General features: G+C 42.1%; 1 protein-coding gene across 2 annotated transcripts in view; it reads left to right on the top strand.

Moving 5' to 3' along the window:
* Positions 1-23,028, top strand: part of SRPX (sushi repeat containing protein X-linked) — a 137,867-nt gene that overhangs the window by 107,048 nt on the left and 7,791 nt on the right. For both annotated transcript variants that reach the window (XM_089673910.1, XM_089673909.1), the window contains 5 exons: positions 1,393-1,519; positions 6,440-6,561; positions 9,764-9,943; positions 18,263-18,396; positions 19,428-19,549. In XM_089673910.1, coding sequence (XP_089530036.1) covers positions 1,393-1,519; positions 6,440-6,561; positions 9,764-9,943; positions 18,263-18,396; positions 19,428-19,549 — 685 coding nt within the window. The remainder of the gene's footprint in view (positions 1-1,392; positions 1,520-6,439; positions 6,562-9,763; positions 9,944-18,262; positions 18,397-19,427; positions 19,550-23,028) is intronic.

Here is a 23,028-nt window from a genome sequence, read left to right as displayed (position 1 = left end):
TAACTCCTGATGGTAAAGCACTTATCAATTCTGCTTTGAAAACCCTGGAAAGAAGACACCGATGAGATGCAAGGTTCAAATCACAGCTTTTCCAGCACCTCAAAACATTTGGAGTTCCTCCATGGCTCCTCAATCCTCAGGTTACATAAGCTAAGTCTCAAACTCAAGCTGAGCTGAGCTTTAGTTGAGCTTTGGACATTCTTTGGGGAAATAACAAAGTGAAATATATCTTTTTTTAGTGCAAATATCAGAGCATTATCTATGCACAAAATCCACAATGTGATTATTCAAGTTCTATGTCTTGGTGTACTAGCCCCAACAAATTATGTTGTATGAGAGTTTCCACAAATGTCTGATTGTGTGCTTCAGAATAATGAAGCACTTGCATCAATGTTCTATGTTTAAAAAACAGTTCTAAGTTATACACTATTACCAGAGTGGTGTAAATAGTAGTGAGGAGGAGACATCAGCATCAACGATGTAACAAGAAGAGGAAAGAGGAATGTATATAGACAATCAGTAATGTGCAAGAGGCAGAGGAAAATAAAATTTAGGATGATGCCAGTGGAGTCTGGTACACTTCCATCACCATGGGACAAATAGACAAATTGACATGCTCTATTTTTATTAATTTCTTAAATTTCTTAGGTAGCCATATGGAAACTGGCACACCAGTCTTTGCTGACCCCAGGGGCGGACTGACAACTCATGGGGCCCCCGGGCAATAGGGGATCATGGGGCCCCTGTGTCCTAGCAAAAACTCAAAAAACCCTATGAAAAAGGTACCAGAGGTATCCAATGGGGCCCCTTACTGACCCCGGGCCCTCGGGCAGTGCCCGAGTTTCCAAATGGTCAGTCCACCCCTGGCTGACCCCCCTAAGTGTCAACATTTTCTGTAATCACTTTTGCTTTCTCATCAATTAACATGAAATGGCCCAACCATTAGTGAATGTTGAAACTTCAGGGGATTCTTTGGGAAGAAAATGTTAGGGCTAAAAAGTCAGGAGGCCTCTTATACTTACTGTTCTATGGTTATTGCTTCATTGCTTAAAGGTTATCCAGAAAGGGTCATTTTGTACCCTCAGTAATGTATCTCAAGATTTAGACAATGCAGCATCAGCTAAACACTGTAATTATGTAATTACATTCTTCACAAAAAAGTTGGTGTGTGCAAACTCAAAGTGACCTATTAAAACTGAGCTTTTAGCAAGTGGCTCTTGAGAGGTAATTTTTTACTAGTTGCGCTAGTGAACGGCACAAACTTGCTTTTTTGCATTGTGTTACTATATAGACCAATTTACAGCAGTTATTCTTTAGCTTCCTCGATAATGATTAGATATTCATTATCATGTATATCTTGTATTTCATGACATTTCTGTGATGTCTTTGCAGATTTAGAGCCACCAAGGATTCAATGTCCAAGTGTAAAGGAGAAAATAGCAGAGCCTAATAAACTGACTGCAAAAGTTTTCTGGGACACTCCCGAGGGACGAGACACAGCAGATGGAATTTTAACAGAGTAAGCTGGTTGAGAAATAAAAGTCATTACTTTGTGATTGACACCATCGGAAATCAATATTCATAATACAAAGGACAACATTTAAAACTTAAAGTACTGTATATGTGAACTCTTACCTTCTAAAATAACCCATTTTAAAATAGAAACAAAATACTAAATATTTGTGTAAATATATAGTAAATACAAACACAAATTGTAAACACCTATTTTTTCTTTTTGTTTTTCCACAAATGATCACATAATCTCTGTTCTCAGATGCTTAAGGGGCTTAGAGAGGTTGGAGTAGAGAAACAGCAGGACACTGGTCTTCTCAGTGAATGGTTGTGCAGGGGGAGTGTGTCAGCAGAAGTCTGACCACTGGAGGATAGGCAGGCTTTGCATCCAGTACAGCCAGTAAACTGATCACAATGGGATCAATGTGCTCTCATGCCAAAATAGGAAAGCAGGGGCACTAGCAGGACCACCAGGTATTTCACAATAAGGAACAGGATACATTTTAACACAAATACATGGTACAACAGGCACATATCGGAAATAGGAAATGTTGGGGTAACATATTCTTTAAGGGTACAGAGTATGCTGTTTAATTTTAATTGCACAGTTCTGTAAAAACAAAATGTTTGTAAAGGTATTATGCTGTCATACTAACAGTTAGCCGACAGCTAGCTAACAAAACTGACAGAACCGGAATTTGTGTGTCATTCCAAAACTGAATTTACTTCTGTTAATAGTTTTGTAAAACTGCAATACAATCACATAAACTGAAACTATAATATGCTTGTACATGTCTATCACAAATGCATACAATGAACACATATTTTTAAAAACAACTACCTACAAATCATATTGAATACACTGAAATTTGATCTAGCTATGTATGTGACTTTGACAAACACAATGAAAGAACTTACAGGTAAAGGTGTATCAAATGGAGAATGTCGAAGACTTTCACTGGTTTTCTCCTAAAAGCTAAAAAGGGCTGCAGTGGTTTATGGGAAATTTTATTCTTAACAAACATGAGATACTTCCTGTTCTTGTTGAACAGAATAATAAAAACAGGTGCAGTTGCAGTGAAAACCCAATAGATGGCTCCCTACTCAACACAATATCGACATACAGAACAGTGTATGAGCATAATTATTATATAATTGCCAACATTAATACCAATAATACAAAGTCATTATTTTATTATCTTAAAAGATGCATTTACTTATACTGCACTTCTGTAATGGCTAACTGTATTTTTGAGTCTATTTTATTTCTTTTTGTCTAATTTAAAGGTGTTCATATCCAACAACTATATTTTGTCAATTTCAAACCACCTGGCTTATTTAAAAAAACTGACGACATTAAGCTGAACTTTTCTGTATTGTGTTTCAGCATTGGCACATTCACAAGTCTCTTTGCATAGAATTCCTTGATAGGATTAAGTTGCCTCTTTCTCTTTTTACTTTTTTGACCACACTTCAAGCTTTAAATTTCATTAAAAGTCAAGCACAACATATACATTGATACTACCTCTGTAACAGAACCCTACACCTTCTCCCTATCATCCTCATTTAATCACCATGAATATACTTGACGTGTATGTCGCACTAACCCCTTAGGAGCTGCTGAAGTTTTAGTTTCCCCTATAGCCCTGCACAGCCAGGCAACAAGTATTTCCACACCAACTTGCATTCAGCAATCAGTCACCAGTCCTTGAGCTTGTTTTTGGACTTTTATTAGGGGGATTTCAACTTGGATAAGGGAAGGGGTGTATGGGGTGAGAAACTGAGGACAACTTCCTGAACTATGTACAAGTGGTTACAGCAAAACAGTCTCTTCTGCAGAGCTAGTCAGCATCTCCTGTGGTACCACCCTAGACCCTAGATACTCCTTATCCAGCTGTTCTGGGTCAATCCCTGATAAGGGTACCTGGTGTCTGTCACATAACTAGTGAAACAGTCCTGGGTGGCAGGCTGATCCAGATTCTCACTAGAGTGCCTCCTTCCCCTATCCAGCCTAAAGGGTGCAGGTTCACTCACTCAGTCCTTCTCCTGTGCAGCTGGTGGGTTGGTGGCTGCTACCAAGCCTGTTAGCTGGGCTGCTCCTTCCTTGCTACACAGGTGGTCTTTGCTCTGGAGGGCAGTGAAGATCTGAGCTTTCCTCCTTCCAAGCTACACTGCCTGTAGGTGAGCCTCTCTCCATAAGGCCCCCCTCACAGGTTCCTCTCTCTAGCCTCACTCCATCTCCACCTCCCACCTGAAATTCTATCCTCCTCCTCCTTTTCCTCCTCCCCTTGTTGAGCAGGCTCAGTTACTCCTAAAGCTTGTCCTGGCCCCTTACTAAGCCTTCTGTTGGGGATTGGCCAGGATCCTCTAAAAGTACAGACTAGCCACTCCTCAGCTCCACCCACTGCTTCTAGACCTTTTTCCAAAGTTCTAGAGCAGGGGGAAATTCCAGAGGGCTGGTCTGCAGAGACCCCTAGCTCTGACCACAAGTTTACCCCTGCTATCTATCACACCCAGGCTGCTATCAGCCTTCCTAGCTACCAATTAGAGTCTAGCTCCCCCTAGCTGACCTAGAGGGTGCTACATTTATGTAAAATCATTTTTATAGCTTTGGATAGACAAGGGAAGGGTTTTACCTCGAATTTTAATGCTGTAGTTTCCCAGCTGCAGATATTCACCTCTCCATTTGTACTGGTGACCATTGTCAGTGAGACAGAAAGTTAGGGAAAGTCCAAAATGTCAGTGTTGTCATCCTCCATTGGGGACACCTAGTTCTTTGAAAGCTCTGTAAGATGGGAATACCATTCATTTTGGAGAGATTTGCTTTCATTTCCTGTTGCATCTCTAAGAAGTAAAGTGAAATCTCCCACAGGCAAGAAAAAATATCCCAAAAGGGGTAACTGTATTTATTTTATTGAATGTGTCTTTTGTGGACATTTACAGATGCAGTACACACATGGCAGGCCATATATTAGTCATTTTTTTTTGTTCAACCAGTGGGTTGAACCAAATTAATGATTCTCTTCCCCCATCTATACACTCAAGGTGGATAGAGGAATGACTCCCATTGAGTTATTGTGTTCTGATAGCAGAGGAGATTTCCCCGCTGTTAAAAGAGTCGGCAACACAGCAAGATCTTCCAAAAATACAAAAGTTTATTGGCACATCAGTTCTGCTATTTCGGATTTCACCTATCGTGCTGATAACCTTTTGTATTTTTAGAAGATCTTTCCATACTGCCCACTCTTTTGAATGAAAAAATTCTAGCACGTTGCTAGAAAATAAAAGAAGAGATGGTTTCATGTGTCCATAGTAGCCTTCAGACTCAATAAAGCCGGCACCCTTTCCCCCCTATAATTCTATTTAGCAATAAATGCACAGATGTGCCCAGACAAGGAAAACAAAAATAAGATCAATTTATATTTTGAGGCTTGATGCTGCCCCCTCTAACCCTGCTGGCCTAGGCACTGGTCCACAAGTGCACGTTGTACATACAGCCCTGCCAGTCAGAGCAGTTTCCCCATATGTATATCACATAGTTGCCAATTGTCACGAATTGCCCAGGACAGTCACAAATTTTTGAATGATGTGCCGCCATGCCTCAGTCCCAGCCAGGGTCCCAGTAATCAGAGATCAGGGCAGGGGCAGCAGCAGGTAGGGGTTCCTAATTCTGAAAGAGCCTAGAGTAGTTAAAAGATTAAAAAGATTGAAAACGTTCCTTGCCTTACTTACTCAGCGGGAAGAGGGGGCCGCTGCAGACTGGGGACTATTTCTCCATTTTCGGGAGCGGCTGAGTAATCTTTAGTGCCGCTGTTTCCTATTAGTAAACTAAACCCCAAGCTGCTTTTGTATCAATGATGTAGAAGAGGCCGGGACATGAATTTAATGCATGGGAGCTGCTGCACTACAGATTAGTCCGTGGCACCCGAAAATGGAGAAATAGTCCCCAGTCTGCCTCGACCCCCCCCCTTTTCCGCTGAGCAAATAAGGCAAGGAAAGTTTTTTTTCTTTTAACTAATCTAGGATCTTGCAGAATTAGGAACCTCTATCTGCTACTGCCCCTCGCCCTGATCTTCAATTTCCAGGACACTGGCAACACGTGAGGCTACAGTGGATCTGGCTTGCGGCATGTTAGTCTTGCAAATTTTGCTTTCTTTGCATCTCCATCACAGGGGGGGGCGGTCATGATGCCTAAGGGTCTCTCTCCCTGTGTTTTTTTTGGGGGGGGGGTGAGCAGCAGCCAATTGGGGTCTCTGTCTGGTGGGGATGGCTGTCAGTCATCTCCATCCTACACACACAGTCACCTTCATCCAGTCATCTCCATCCTACACATGCACACACATACACACACACACACCTCCATCATGTCATCTCCATCCTGCACACACACACACCTCCATCCAGTCATCTCCATCCTCCCTCATTCTGCAGTATACATTCCCTATTTAACATTACCACAGTCATCTCAAACTCTATTTAACCACACCCCCTTTAAGCCATGCCCAATATTTGGCATATTTTATACCACGCCCACTTTTTTGGCATGGCTACAGCCACACCTGTAACATAAGAATGCCCCACCCCTAATTAAAGTACTGCCTACAGAGGCTTTCCTGCCACACAGAAAAAAGTGCCACTAAAAACTTTTCTCAAATGTTGGCAACTATGATATCAAAGTGAATCAAGGGGCAAATAAAAACATCATACCTCTGCAGAAGGTAACCTCTGCTTACAAATGGAAAAAACATGACTCCAGGTCCCTTTAAATGACTAAATGAAGCCAGTACATTTTTCTTGTAGACAGGAATTCTTTTAAGCACAAGATAATAACATTACCACTTCACTGCCTGCAGTTTTTCATTGCCCTTGTGTTATAAAGTACATTAAAAAGACAGACAAGTTGATTATGCTGACTCTTTTCTTACAGTGTGACATTAAAAGGTCTGCCATCGGGGTCAGAATTCCCAGAAGGAGACCACAGAATCCAGTACACGGTGTATGATAGAGCAGAGAACAAAGCATCATGTAAATTTAATGTGCGAGTCAGAGGTATGTAAACATGGGAATAGTCTTTTTTGTAAGCAGACATATGTTAATGATTACAAAATGTAAAGGAGCTATTTGCCTATCACTTGTTTTACTGTATGATAAACCATAAAAGTAACAGAGCCATACCATAACATACACTGTATAAGGCAGTGATGGCGAACCTTTTTGAGCCCGAGTGCCCAAACTGCAACCCAAAACCAACTTATTTCTTTCAAAGTGCCAACACTGCAATGAAACCTGAATATCGAGCTTTTGGTTTAGAAAAAAAAACTCGTACAGTAGTGCAAACTAATTAACAGTACAGGGATGACCAGAGACTGCGGACACAGTACAGGGATGACCAGAGACTGCAGACATAGTACAGGGGATGACCAGAGACTGCGGACACAGTACAGGGATGACCAGAGACTGCGGACACAGTACAGGGATGACCAGAGACTGCGGACAGTACAGGGATGACCAGAGACTGCGGACACAGTACAGGGATGACCAGAGACTGCGGACAGTACAGGGATGACCAGAGACTGCGGACACAGTACAGGGATGACCAGAGACTGCGGACACAGTACAGGAGATGACCAGAGACTGCGGACAGTACAGGGATGACCAGAGACTGCGGACACAGTACAGGAGATGACCAGAGACTGCGGACAGTACAGGGATGACCAGAGACTGCGGACACAGTACAGGGATGACCAGAGACTGCGGACACAGTACAGGGATGACCAGAGACTGCGGACAGTACAGGGATGACCAGAGACTGCGGACAGTACAGGAGATGACCAGAGACTGCGGACACAGTACAGAAGATGACCAGAGACTGCGGACACAGTACAGGAGATGACCAGAGACTGCGGACACAGTACAGGAGATGACCAGAGACTGCGGACACAGTACAGGAGATGACCAGAGACTGCGAACAGTACAGGAGATGACCAGAGACTGCGGACAGTACAGGAGATGACCAGAGACTGCGGACAGTACAGGGATGACCAGAGACTGCGGACACAGTACAGGGATGACCAGAGACTGCGGACAGTACAGGGATGACCAGAGACTGCGGACACAGTACAGGAGATGACCAGAGACTGCGGACACAGTACAGGGATGACCAGTGACTGCGGACAGTACAGGGATGACCAGAGACTGCGGACACAGTACAGGGATGACCAGAGACTGCGGACACAGTACAGGGATGACCAGAGACTGCGGACACAGTACAGGAGATGACCAGAGACTGCGGACAGTACAGGGATGACCAGAGACTGCGGACAGTACAGGGATGACCAGAGACTGCGGACACAGTACAGGGATGACCAGAGACTGCGGACACAGTACAGGGATGACCAGAGACTGCGGACAGTACAGGGATGACCAGAGACTGCGGACACAGTACAGGGATGACCAGAGACTGCGGACACAGTACAGGGATGACCAGAGACTGCGGACACAGTACAGGAGATGACCAGAGACTGCGGACACAGTACAGGGATGACCAGAGACTGCGGACACAGTACAGGGATGACCAGAGACTGCGGACAGTACAGGGATGACCAGAGACTGCGGACAGTACAGGAGATGACCAGAGACTGCAGACACAGTACAGGAGATGACCAGAGACTGCGGACACAGTACAGGAGATGACCAGAGACTGCGGACACAGTACAGGAGATGACCAGAGACTGCGGACACAGTACAGGGATGACCAGAGACTGCGGACAGTACAGGGATGACCAGAGACTGCGGACACAGTACAGGAGATGACCAGAGACTGCGGACACAGTACAGGGATGACCAGTGACTGCGGACAGTACAGGGATGACCAGAGACTGCGGAAAGTACAGGAGATGACCAGAGACTGCGGACAGTACAGGGATGACCAGAGACTGCGGACATAGTACAGGGATGACCAGTGACTGCGGACAGTACAGGGATGACCAGAGACTGCGGACACAGTACAGGGATGACCAGAGACTGTGGACACAGTACAGGGATGACCAGAGACTGCGGACAGTACAGGGATGGCCAGAGACTGCGGACACAGTACAGGGATGACCAGAGACTGCGGACACAGTACAGGGATGACCAGAGACTGCGGACACAGTACAGGAGATGACCAGAGACTGCGGACACAGTACAGGGATGACCAGAGACTGCGGACACAGTACAGGAGATGACCAGAGACTGCGGACAGCACAGGGATGACCAGAGACTGCGGACACAGTACAGGGATGACCAGAGACTGCGGACACAGTACAGGGATGACCAGAGACTGCGGACAGTACAGGAGATGACCAGAGACTGCGGACAGTACAGGGGATGACCAGAGACTGCGGACAGCACAGGGATGACCAGAGACTGCGGACAGCACAGGGATGACCAGAGACTGCGGACAGCACAGGGATGACTGCTGACCTTTGGGGAGGGAGGGGGAGCGGGTACCTGAATTTGACAGGTACCCGCTCTTACTTCCGCAGAGTTTTTTTTTTATCTTACCTGTTCCTTTGTCCAGCCGCGCGCTGTCTTCCCGGCTTCTGTAGTGTGGGCGCTCGTCGGACAGCCGGATGCCCTGTGCGCATGCGCGAGAAGCGCTGCGCTTTGTGATTGGTCCGGCGGCTTCTGGGATCTGTCATGTGTCCCAGGTACCGCCTTACCATTCACAAAGAGCACTGCTTCTTGTGCATGCGCACTTGGGACCCGGCTGTCACGCACACTACAGCCGGGAAGACAGCGCGCCGCTGGATTCTCCTGGCATGCCCACAGATAAGGCTCGGCGTGCCGGCTGTGGCACGCGTGCCACGGGTTCGCCATCACTGGTATAAGGACAGTGGTTATACAGGTATTTAAATGCATGTGGAAGCATTTTACAACTGTAACATATGTCATCAGTTCACTAAACAATTTCACCTTTTTTTATTGCAATATGTGTTAGAAATGGACACAACTTACACAGAGAGGAGCTTAAAGTCCTACAGAGATAATAAACAATTATGTGGAGATACAAAGTAAAACCATAGAATATACAGTTTAATGTTTTAAGGGCTTGCAGAACTTACTGTATACATAGGTCATTTTTCCTCTGCAACACATGGGAATGGATGCTTTTAGCTACATTCCAAGTTCTATATAGTTTTAGGAACACTCCATAGATAACCAATATTAATTGTTGCTTACTACATAATTTTCTTACTTTTCTCCCAAGTCAGGCGCTGTGCTAAGCTGAATGCCCCAGAGAATGGGTACATTAAGTGTTCTGGAGCTGGCGATAACTATGGTGCAACCTGTGATTATTTTTGTGTTGGTGGTTATGAACTCCAAGGGAGTCCAGCACGTGTGTGCCAGTTCAATTCAGAGTGGACAGGGACTGAACCAACATGTTCCTGTAAGTATATATATTTTGTTTTTTATAACCATTCCAAGTTGTGCCAGGACCAATGATACTGTATTCAGTAGATTTTACTGTTTAAGACCAACATATTCTAAAACCCTTTTACAGAATAGCAACTAACTGTTCTAATTTCTTATCAATCTCTGCCCCAGAGGACCCTCCAAGCTAATATAAATATTTTGCAGTAATTGCACTGCTCATGTTCTTATTAAAAAATATATTAAGATCTGCCAAGGTAAAAGTGTAACATAGAAGGTGAAATGCTAGAGCAATGGTTTGCAACCATAGGGAGACCACGGCCCAGTAATTTCTTCCAAAACCTTCCTTGCCCCAACAGGGCCACAAACAATGGATAGATTGCGACCGACCCAATTCTGATCCCTATTCTAAACCTTCCCTGCTCTGTGCAGTTGTACCCAATAGCAACCAATAAAATGCATGTTTTCCCAAAAATAAACAGTGAAATGTAATTGGTTCTTACTGATTACAACTCCAGTTCTCAGTATATGTTCAATTCTCATTTTAAATGGGACTCATAACATGAATTCACACTCCAATCAGAATGAATACAAGTTTACAATAAGCAATTGCAATCTTGGTACCAAAGAAGAGGGATCACTGGGGCAGCCCTGAGCCTGGCAGACAGCAATGAAACGTTTCAGGATGAGTACAGTGTGCAGCCCCAACAATAGATAATAAGAGCCCAGGAGGAGAATATGAAAGTGAGTACATACCCCAAACTGCCCACTTTCCAGAGTCTCACACACATCTTAGTAGTAGATTCCATGGTTCCCTGACAATCTACCATGTGTGCTGCAGTTCATCCAAACCTGGTGGCCACAGGAGGCTTCTGTGTATTTTTGGATCATCCCTGTGCTGATCAACAAGCTCCTTTCCCCCTTCCAGCTTTAGATGGGTAACTGGGGCTCCACTGCAGTGTTGCAGGCTTGGGTTTGCACAGACAGGCACCAGCAGTATATACGCTGAGATCCTCAATGACATCAAGATCAATGCTGTCCTGCATTCCTGTTAGCCCCCAGATCGAGGCCAAAGCCACACGCCTCCCTCTAGCCAGCTTGTAACTGCTACTGTCTACTTGTAGAAAAGCCGGTGACCTGGTGTGCATCACTCTGCTGGGACTGTCAGGCACCCAGGGCAATTAGAAGGACCCCTGCATCTCCCCACCTTCACTCCAGGAACCAGTGGGAGTGAATAGACAGTGCACTCCTGCTGAGGCATGGTCCACATCTGCTACAACTGCTAAAGTCTATCTCTCAGAGCAGACAGAAAACCAGGGCCTGGCAGGAGGAAGGCTGTAGCCCAGTACTGGGCTATGGCCCAGTGGTTGAGAATCATTGTGCTAGAGGAATAACTTTTACTGTTTACATGTGTGCAGTATTGTCAAATGTTAAGCAGATGATGTCACTTACTGTCATTTGTAAAGCTGCATTTGTAAGCAGGTTGAAAACTGCTTAGTTAGATCTAGCCCAAGCTGGGTTGGGTAGGGTTGATGTCCAGTATAGCGGTTTAGCGGGATTTTGAATCTTCAGACGGCCCACCTGTGGAATAAATTAGGAGGAAGGCTGGAGTCTGGGGTTTTTGATGTTCTGGATACCTGCATGCCCTGATGTGCGGCGCTCCTAATTCTCTCCGGAAGAACCTTGCTTCCAAGTACTCTGGGATGCTACCAGCCATGGAGCATGCTTCTGGACTTTGCAACCCCTAATGGACTCTCTTTGCTGAAGACCGGTTAGTAACTTTGTAACTGTCATCATATTGTTAATTAAATTCAGTAACGATTGCTAAAATTGCCCTTAACCTGGTCTGAAGTTACTAAAGGGGTTCATAATGGGGATGGAGTATACAAAGAACCTGGGCCTGTTTAAACAGCAGAGGGGTAGGAAGTATATGGCACTAGGGTCAATAAGTCACGTCCTAATGGAGAACAAGGTCGTTACTAATGATAATCAACTTCAGTCTGTCAAGTTGCAAGCAACTAGGCGTGGTACTCTGGTAGGTGGGATATCCTCCGGTAGCGAGGGAACCCAGTTGGGATCCCTCTCTAGTGGTCTGTCTCCCTTAGCAACCTGAAGCATATCAGGATTGCGGAGGTTCCCATCCTAACCAGGAATTTTGGTACAGGAGGAGTTAATAAAGAAGAAAAAACCTCAGCGCCCAGGACTCATTTATTACACACACTATTCCCCGTGAGATGCTGCTGTACACAGGTGCAAAAACCAAAAAAACTTATATCAATAAATACCAGCGCAAACCCACATAATAAATTGCATCACCCAACCCTTTAGATTGGTAATTAATAAATATTACAAACTTAAAAAACTGTGACACAAAAACATTTTCGTGTTAATGAAATAGTGATAAAAAAATTAATAGTGATAAAAAATTAATATATATAAATGATTTTTAAATTAATAAGTCCAGTGACAAAAAACCCAAAAATAACAGTCCCGTCATAATAATGATAACGCCCTGTGGGTGGGGCGAAACGCGTTGACGCACTTCCGGTTGCCTGTTCCGGCGTCTGACGTCATTTCCGGTGAGTGGAACGCATGCCGAGCGGTGCGTTCTAAGGGGCCATCTTTGCATAGTGGATGAGTCTGCATCTGAGGTCTGTCATCCTGCTGTATACCAGGCTGTGGGGTCTCTATACAAAAGTCGCTGTACATGAAAAATAGTTTTTAAAAGAAAGATCGTTTTTGTTCCAATAAAATGCGGGTTATATCCTGCTAAAAGATGAGTGGTCTGGAGAAATTCTTTTGATTGGAAATCACTACGGTATCACACTATGGTTTTTTCTTCTTCCTGATTTTCCCTGGGGGATTCGGTGAGAGGAGTAACCAGAAGAGGTATCTATATCCGAGAGGAGGCATTATTTGGAGGTCTTATACAAAGCAAAGGGGGTCCAGGAGCCCTTAATATCCCTGAAAGGCGTTTGACTCACCATTATCTGGTGAGTGCGGTTAATGTTGGTTTTGCACTGGTGGATGGTGAAGGTATCAAAGGCACGGAAGAATCCAATGAAATTACAATATAATTAATTTTGTCACGGGACTGTTATTTTTGGGTTTTTTGTCACTGGACTTATTAATTTAAAAATCATTTATATATATTAATTTTTTATCACTATTAATTTTTTTATCACTATTTCATTAACACGAAAATGTTTTTGTGTCACAGTTTTTTAAGTTTGTAATATGTATTAATTACCAATCTAAAGGGTTGGGTGATGCAATTTATTATGTGGGTTTGCGCTGGTATTTATTGATAACAGGAGGAGTTAACACAGGACACTTACAGGTGAAACTCGAAAAATTAGAATATCGTGCAAAAGTTCATTTATTGCAGTAATGCAACTTAAAAGGTGAAACTAATATATAAGATAGACTCATTACATGCAAAGTAAGATAGTTCAAGCTGTGATTTGTCATAATTGTGATGATTATGGCTTACAGCTCATGAAAACCCCAAATCCACAATCTCAGAAAATTAGAATATTACATGCAATCAATAAAACAAGGAATGTACATAGAACAATATCGGACCTCTGAAAAGTATAAGCATGCATATGTACTCAGTACTTGGTTTGGGTCCCTTTTGCAGCAATTACTGCCTCAATGCGGTGTGGCATGGAAGCTATCAGCCTGTGGCACTGCTGAGGTGTTATGGAAGACCATGTCTCATGTCTCTCATCTTTCTCTTGGCAATGCCCCATAGATTCTCTATGAGGTTCAGGTCAGGCGAGTTTGCTGGCCAATCAAGCACAGTAATCCCACGGTCATTGAACCAGGTTTTGGTGCTTTTGGCAGTGTGGGCAGGTGCCAAGTCCTGCTGGAAAATGAAGTCAGCATCCCCATAGAGCTCGTCTGCGGAATGAAGCATAAAGTGCTCCAAAATCTCCTGGTAGACGGGTGCGTTGACCCTGGACTTAATGAAGCACAGTGGACCAACACCAGCAGATGACATGGCTCCCCAAATCAACACAGACTGTGGAAACTTCACACTGGACTTCAAGCATCTTGCAGTGTGTGCCTCTCCATTCTTCCTCCATACTCTGGGTCCTTGGTTTCCAAATGAGATGCAAAAGTTGCTCTCATCAGAAAAGAGGACTTTAGACCACTGAGCAACAGACCAGGTCTGTTTTCTTTAGCCTAGGTAAGAGGCTAGTGACGTTGTTCGTTGTTCAGGAGCGGCTTGACAAGAGGAATACGACATATACAATACGAAGCCCATGTCCAGGATCCATCTGTGTGTGGTGGTTCTTGATGGTTTTCATGAGCTGTAAGCCATAATCATCACATTTATGACAAATCACTGCTTAAACTATCTTGCTTTGTATGTAATGAGTCTATCTCATATATTAGTTTCACCTTTTAAGTGGCATTACTGCAATAAATGAACTTTCGCACGATATTCAAATTTTTCGAGTTTCACCTGTATGTGTCCAGCGGGGTTTCATTATGTTACTGGGAGCGAGGAAGTGGAGGTACACGAGCTGGTGGAGTGGGGCAGTTTGGCCCACCACCCTGAATTCAACACATGTAACACACTGGGAGTAGAGTTATGGGACAGCTCTTGGAAAGGAGAAATGTGGATTTTGCAGTGTCAGCTCATCGCTACCTTAATGTTAAACTTTTCACATCATGGCAGTTCCTGCCGGGTCCCAGGCATTGATGAGCTTGCCTCTGGCAAAGATACCCGTAGTGTATGGGTGTGTTAGGCCCTGGCCACAAAATAGCATAGTCAGAGTAATAATTCTAACCACCCACCTTCACTTTGACTCTGGAACTCTCCTCATTGCTCTTTGCCTGCACATTCCAAACAGTTGTAGTTGTCCTCACATTGAGATTACAACATTTATTCAAACACTGGCCAACTTGGTACATTTCTTTAACTCATGACCTGCTACATGTCCAAGTGCTGTGTTCCTGGGGATAAGTTGTCTTTAGTAGGATTGGTCTCTTGGTACAGATCACACCATAATCCTATTATCCAGGCCAAGCCCTTTAGAAAGTTTATAAAATGTATGTTTGCATCAATGTATTATTATAATAATATATAGGGATTCTTAAGACTTTATGGCTCTTAGGGCTCCATGTACACTGCAGCTCCTAAACGGACGTTCAGGAGCTGTTCAGCATTTTTTCAGCAGCCCCTGAACTCTCCCTAATGTTTTCCTATGTGTCCATGTACACATAGTTGTTTACAGGCAGTTTACAGTCGTTTACAGGCAGTTGAGTTTACAGTCGTTTTTTTGAACGCACCAAACCGTGTTTATAAGCGTTTGCTTTTAGAAGCGTTTTTTAACTGTTCCATGACCAGATGCTGTCTAGAGCCTTTTTTCATCATCAGAAATGCATGCAAAGCGTTTTCCATGTATTCAAAGGGACCTAGTACACTAGTGCAGTCAGTTCCAGGTTTTGCATGAAGGAAAAAATGGTAGAACGTGCTGCATTATGCTCATGACGGGATCCATAGTGTATACAACTAGAAAAGACAGGTCATCTCAACACATACTGCTCTCTCTGCTTCTGTTCTCTCTATTCCTCTCAAAATGTCTGAAATAGTTAATTTTTTACTATTTTTCAGTGCATTCTGGGCATTTGGGAAGGTCTCCTGAGGTTATCTTTAAAAAACGCTTCTAAACACTAACGCACATAAACGCGCATTGAGAAACATTCACTGATCAAGAACCACTAAGAACTATTAATCAAAGTGCTGCACTGTTTCTGTGATATTTTGTATTGAGGTTTTATTGGTTGCCTTGAGTGTACAGCCGCTGAACTGATTAGCGCTCACTTTTTATACTTTGTTCATCAAATGCGCATAAATGTGGTATGCAAACACGGTTAAACTGTCATCTTTTAACCTACCTTTTCCAGCAGTCAGTTTCTATCATTCAGAAGAGTTTTCCAAACGCCCCGGGTAGATGAGCCCTAACAGAAACAGCTGCTGCAACTAATTCTGCCTCTGTGATGGCTAGGGATACCTATGCAGGCTTCCTTTCTGAGGACGGTTGTGTTCAATAAATGGATGATACATTTCTACCTCTATACTGTCCTGTACCAGTAGAACTGCTCTTATCAACACACGGTCCCAAAAGCATTGTTACGTGTAATATTTCTGGCACCTTTGATAGCTAGTTCTGTATCTCACTTATAGAGGAAATTTACAAATGACTGTTACCTAAAGCTAGGTCATCTTACCTGTTAAAAAAAAAAAAAAAAAAGCTACGTCATCTCTTTAAGCTGTATTATATTTTGACAATACAGGACAACTTTTTATAATGACAGCAAAGGAGCACATTTATTATATAATTTGTTTAGTAAATGGTTGATATGTAGGTTTCATAAAAAAAAATATATTTTTCTAGAGGTTATGTTGAGTAATTGAGTGTGTTAGCTAATGTTCCCCAATGTTTTAATGCAAATAACAGGCACAATATGCAGCTTGTTAGTGTAACTGTAGGATATGTTATCTTATTATTATTCTCAATTTCCCCCAGGCTGTTGACAAGGGTAGCCATGCTTTATCCTCCAGTGGCTCATAGGATTAACTGTGAAGTGCAGCTATTGAATCAATGAGCTCGCTCTCCTTCATTCACAATGCACAGTGACAGCAGCTGTTTGTTAATGATCGCAAAACGAAACAGCTTGAAGGGAGTAAAAGAGAATTTATTGTACCTTTGTAAACATGCCATATATTATCTGAGCATCTATTCTATATCTATTATGGCCCAAATATTTTTGTATTTCAATGGTTTTTATTAATTTATAAACATTTCTAGACGACGTGAGCAACAAGACACGCCCACGCAGGGGCTATCAATTGCACATAAAAAGTAAAGAAAATAGTGCTCTAACACCAACAGAGCAAAAGGTGCACCCACGCAGGGGCTATCAATGGCACATAAAAAGTAAAGTAAACAGTGCTCTAACACCAACAGAGAAAAAGGTGCGCCCACGCAGGGGCTATCAATGGCACATAAAAAGTAAAGAAAATAGTGCTCTAACACCAACAGAGCAAAAGGTGCGCCCACGCAGGGGCTATCAATGGCACATAAAAAGTAAAGTAAACAGTGCTCTAACACCAACAGAGAAAAAGGTGCGCCCACGCAGGGGCTATCAATGGCACATAAAAAGTAAAGAAAATAGTGCTCTAACACCAACAGAGCAAAAGGTACGCCCCCGCAGGGGCTATCAATGGCACATAGATTACAAAAACAGTGATATAACACTGACAGTAGCTCAAACCAAAGGCAGCTATCCACCACCCCACAAAAGACAAACAAAAATAGAAAGGAAAGAGGAGTAAAAAGGAAGAAGAAGACAAGACCAGGAGCAGGGTCCGGGAACGCCAATACCAAACAACATCACAAACCCAGACCAGCTGTGGGGAGCATGGGAAAAGCATATGTCAACCACGGCTCCCATATTTTAAAAAATTTCCATTGGGAGTCGTTACAGATACTTGACATCTGTTCATTGAGCATCAAGCCCATATATTTTTGCATGTATGATCCCGCTGTCAGGGGTTCTAACTAATTCATATTTCAATGCTACCAAACGGACTGTACCCAAAGCCTGAAAAACTCACAACCTTAGTTTTCATCAGCAGAAACACAGACTTAATCAAACACTGATTATTTAAAAAAAAAAGATTGCTTTCTTACTTAACAACCATGTCCAGTTTTTGCAAATCATACCCTCAGACCCAAGCAACACACTCTTCATCATCTAACACTGCTTACAGGGTTGCTGTCAACTGTTTTGAGAAGGAGGAGATGGTAAGATGACAACCTTCCCCTGTCCTGGTTACCCCTAGTGCAAGTACACTTCAACCAAACTCACATGTAGGTACCATTGTAAAATATAATGTTTTCCGGGAATTAGAATGATCATTATATCTGAACGTCAACGATGTAGTTAACAGGCCGATGTTGGAAATATAATTGGCTAAAAGTATCCATGAACACATGATGGTGACTAAAAGTTCTGATGGCCAAGCAAACTATTTTTTAAATGATCATGGCCAAGTGTGCCTATTTATATTGTATACAGAAACCCCTAGCACCAACCGAGTCTTGGGAAAACAACAGCGACCAGCCGTGAATATCCATCAGAGGTGATTGATACTTCTTTGCAATCCTTCAGCTAGGGGACAACTACAAAGCTATTACATTGCTCAAATGTATATGATCATTTTCCATTTCTATACCATTTATCACGTTTTTATTACTATACCCTTTCAGTAGAGTATGACAATAATTATTTTCTTTACTATGTGTTGTTTCAGTTATGAAAATCAATGTCGTACTGAGAAATGCAGTTGAATTTCTCGATCAGTTTTATGAAAAACGAAGAATAGTTGTATTGTCAACACCAACAGCTGCAGATTTTTACTACAGATTACAAGTTGGAACACTTCAGGTATGAACATAAATAGATAAAAATAATAATAAATACAATAATTTTTAGATATCAGATTGGAGCTAGAAGGTTTAAAAGTTTTTCATTATCTCTTACCTCAACTATAACAAATGATGCAGCACAGGGGTATAGTATACCATAAGTTCTTGACTAGTGTTATAAGTCCTCCAGGGGGGTAGTTGGGATTCTGTATGTTAGTACTTCCATTTCTGAAATGAATCCGAGAGGTTCAGAGTTTTAGGAAATAATAGTTGATGGAAAAAATTAAAGCAGAACCCCAGCATTTGTGTAGGAAGGGTACATTGAATTTTGGCTTGTGAGGATTGATGCAGCTGGTTTCAACATAAGCATTCAAGCAGGAATATTTTTAGCATGTGAAGTTTTTCTAAGAGCAGTCAGGTTGAAATTCTAGTCAAAATGTTTCCACTTATCTATATTTTTCTTGCAGTGTTGTTTCCTGTCCCTTAGGCCTGTTTCAGATGGGCTTCAGGTTGTATGAGAGCATTGTGAACAGCAAGCTTTGACAAAGCATTTGCAGAACACAGATCCTAATAGTAGTGCTGATCGTCACGTTAAACAAGCTGCTAGCAGGTTTCAGGCTGAAGCCTGCTAGCAGCTTATTTACAGTAGCAATCAGCACTCTCATTGAGATCTGTGTATAACATTTTAAAACAAGAGCTGAAGGGCTCTTTAAAGATTTGAAGCTTTTCAAAAGCTTTGCAAAAGCTTGCTGAAACTGTCATAAAAAAAATGCTGTTCACATTGCTCTTATACAAGCTGAAGCCTGTGTAAAACAGGCCTGATAGCAGGATGGCAAAGAAATGCTTTTCTTTATGGTGTCATGTATGTTATGTACAGTATATGGTGACTTCCTGCCATGCAGTGTTACTTCTTATGAGTCTGGACATCGTGCTTAAAATATATTTCTCACAATATATATTATTCTTAATGAAAGAAAGTTAAACATTGGAGTAGGGGCTACAGGATCATTACACCATATGCTTTATGATGTGTTTTCACTTTGTTTCTAGCAAGCCCAGTGTGGCTTGGACATACGGCATGTGACAGTCATTGAATTATTTGGTGTATATCCAACATACATTGGAAGAATAGGACGCATGCTACTTCCCCCAGCACTAGGACTACAACTCAGGTACTGTGGTTATACAAAATGTTCCTGCACATTAAGGGTTTATTTACAGGTCAATAATTAAAATGTCAGCCAAGGCAATGTTCAGTGACATTATAAATATGTTATTGTTCCTTATACCAGTATTTGGCAGCTAGGAGGCTAAATACTTCAGAACTCTCTTTAGGAGGGCCTGGAGCCTATTTACAATAGTTTACAATGTATATTTTGCCAGATTTTCATGGGAAATAGCAGCAGTTTTCATCAGTTTTTTATGTTTATAATGCCGCTCTGGATGCTTTCTTAAAGAAGAACTAAACTCTAGGAACTGTGTCCAAAAAGTCAAACCTAGGGAAGAGGACTAGTTACCAGTATTGCCTGTGGTTTTCCAGTAGCTGATCTTCCCCATTGGTGACCTACCATGTCCTGTGCTGTATCTCTTTGTGGAGGTGGTTATCTTGGTAGAGGCAGAGATTTTGCTTCATCAAACCTCCAAAAAGAAGAACAGCGAGCAGCACATTAGTGATTTCACCAAATCTTACTTTAAATGTCCTGAGGCTAGCAGTCAGATGCAGCAGTGCCTTAGATCTCATACTGTGGTTATAGAACTCTGACCCTGTAGGCACAGCAGTGCCTAGGCACTCAAGTACACACAATCAGAAAATCGGAAGAAAAATAACGCTTTCGAAGCGATTGTACGATAATCTGATTGTTAGTACACAGCTACATTGAAATTTTTCTCGTACTATACCAGAACATATGTTTTTCATTTAATCAGTATTCACCTGAAAAAAAATTAGAAGACCAAGACCACGCATGCTCAGAAACGTAATAATACATTACATTACTTCCAAATTTGTATTCTGTCATAAGAGAATTTTTGTAACTTTAGTAATCCCTTCATTTTCGATATGAGACTAGCATGCAAAAAAAAACAGACAATCATTCATCCAATATTCTCTGATAATCTCATCCTGTATGCTGTTGTAATTATTATTATTTGTATTATTATTATTATTATTATAGCTCAGTGTTTCTCAACCTTTTTTCAGTCAAGGCACCCTTTAAAATTACGGACAGTCCCGAGGCATCCTTTAAAATTATGGACAGTCTTACGGCACCCCATTGTAAAATGGGGTGCCTCAAGAGTGTCCATAATTTTATAGAGGCACTCATTCTAAAATGTGAAAAACTATTCTAATAGTTTTATATAACACAGCAACATCCACACATGGAGGACACCCAACATTACTGGTGATTTATTCTTTCAAAGCAAATACACTTCTGCATACTGGTACTGACTAGTATTCTAATGTTTCTCTTCTCCCTCAGTTTTTCTCCATCACTGAGCTAATGTGACCCCAGCAATGATGGAGAGGGGCAGGGGAGGGTCAAACCAGGATACTGTGCAGGCAGCTGACAACCTCCTTAACTGATGATGTCATTTGTTGTCAGGACGCTAGCAGGTAGAAGGTCGTAATGGTGCACAATGAAAACCTGTGGCTTTGTGTAACTAAAAGACAGGCTTGTTCCACCCACTGGCTTGTATACAAGTTTTGGGCAGTTTTTAGATATTTTGCCTGGGCACCCTGGTTGAGAAAGGCTGTTATAGCTAAATGATACATTTCTGGTATAGCTTATGCCTAATTAACATTTCTGCATTTACCTTACATTAATTTGCAGATAGATTTTTATAAACAGTTTTATTCTTTTGCATAAAAAATTAAATGGCTCTACCCACTGTCATGGAATGATAAATAATCCTTTTATTTTTGTAATATGTGATTTAATGAGCCATGTGAATATTTTGTGTTCCAAGAAAGCTTTACTGTGCTATGCACTGATTCTGTTGGAGGACTTTTTGATTTCAGTCCCTTCTCACCATAACCTGTATGATTAAACTTTCTGAGATTTTACAAAACCAAATGTAGCATCATCCAGAGTACAATGTAGGTTCAGTGGGGGGAAGCTGGAAAAAAGACCTTTCCCAAAAGTGGCATGTTTTCAGATTTTCTTCATATCAACATTCTGCATTAGTTTTATCTATGTTTTAAAGTGGAGTTCCACTCAAAAGCGGAAGCTCTGCTTATTTGCCTCCTCCCCCCCTCCGCTGCCATATTTGGCACCTTTTGGGGGAACGGATACCTGTTTTTGACAGGTACTCGCTCCCACTTCCGGCTCACTTCACCATGGCGAAGTGAGATGGAAGTTCAGCCTCCTCCTTCCTCCTGCAGTCTCCTGGGAACCTTCGCAGGTCCCAGAAGACTGCCGGACCAATGAGAATGTGCAGCATGACTCGCGCATGCGCAGTGGGCACCCAGCTGTGAAGGCGCAAGCTGTGACAGCCTGGTGCCCACAGTTGTGATGCCAGCACCGGGAAGTGAAGAGGGAGAAAAGGGATGGCGCAGATGAGCACATCTCTGGACCCCGGGACAGGTGAGTGTGTGTTTATTAAAAGTCAGCAGCTACAGTTTTTAAAAAACATAAAACTGACTGGAACTCGGCTTTAACATTTTTCACTGATCTTCACTATAACATTGCAACTTCTCAAGGTAAACATTGGAGAAACTTCAAGTAAGAGTTTAGTGACAATATTGATTACAGTAGCTTTAAACTAACAAAAAAACGAATTGTTTTGTATGAACGGCCCCTAGCACAAAATGAGCCTCATCTATAAAAGAGCGATACGTCTGATTTACCCTTGGGTGCATTAGCCTTCAGTGGGGGCTTTCAGCTCTTGAAAACTAGTTAAAATAAAATACTGTCCTCCAAGAGTCCCAAACTCCAAACAATCCCTAACTGTAAAGCACTAACATGTAATCATACTTCTGTTATCCCTAACCCCTCACACTTAAACTAGCCTTAAAGTGAAGTTGCATGGGCAAAGCAACAGATTGACTTAACCTCCTCGGCGGTATGATTCTTTCCGATTTTTTGTGCTGAAAGCGGTACCATTTTTTTGCATGGAAATATGTAGTTTTTTATTGTAGGCTGTAATTTTTAGGAATAACTCACTGAAATCTGTCCGAACAAGAGTCTAGTAAACATTCCGGATATGATAAAACTTGAAACATGAAATCATAAATTATAATTTAATAAATAATCATAAAAAATAATAATATAATAATAATAAATTTAATTCAATAATATAATCAAACCAAAAACACTGAAATTTGAAATACAGAGGCAAATTTGCACATTGCTGAGCAAAGTCGCAAAATCGTCTTCAGTGTCTGATGACGAATTTCCCCATGAATCATTATCACTCAATTCTGCAAGTGGTTCTGATTTACTATCGCCGTTCTAAAACCGCTTTTGACGTAAAGGTACGCTTTTTGGATGCCATGGACTTTTCTAAGTTTCCAGGCAGAAAGAACAGTCAAAATGCAGGAAGGCAGGGCACAGGACAAAGCAGTAGGGACAAAATATATGTGAAATGCATTGAAACAGCAAAAATGAAATTTTTTAAAAATTTCAAATTTCTTCCGGCGCCCGAACGTCCC

This window comes from Staurois parvus, unplaced genomic scaffold, assembly GCF_062004578.1.
Source record: "Staurois parvus isolate SC_StPar_1 unplaced genomic scaffold, SC_StPar_1.0 ptg000145l, whole genome shotgun sequence".
NCBI lineage: Eukaryota > Metazoa > Chordata > Amphibia > Anura > Ranidae > Staurois > Staurois parvus.
This window is presented reverse-complemented; position numbering and strand designations above follow the sequence as displayed.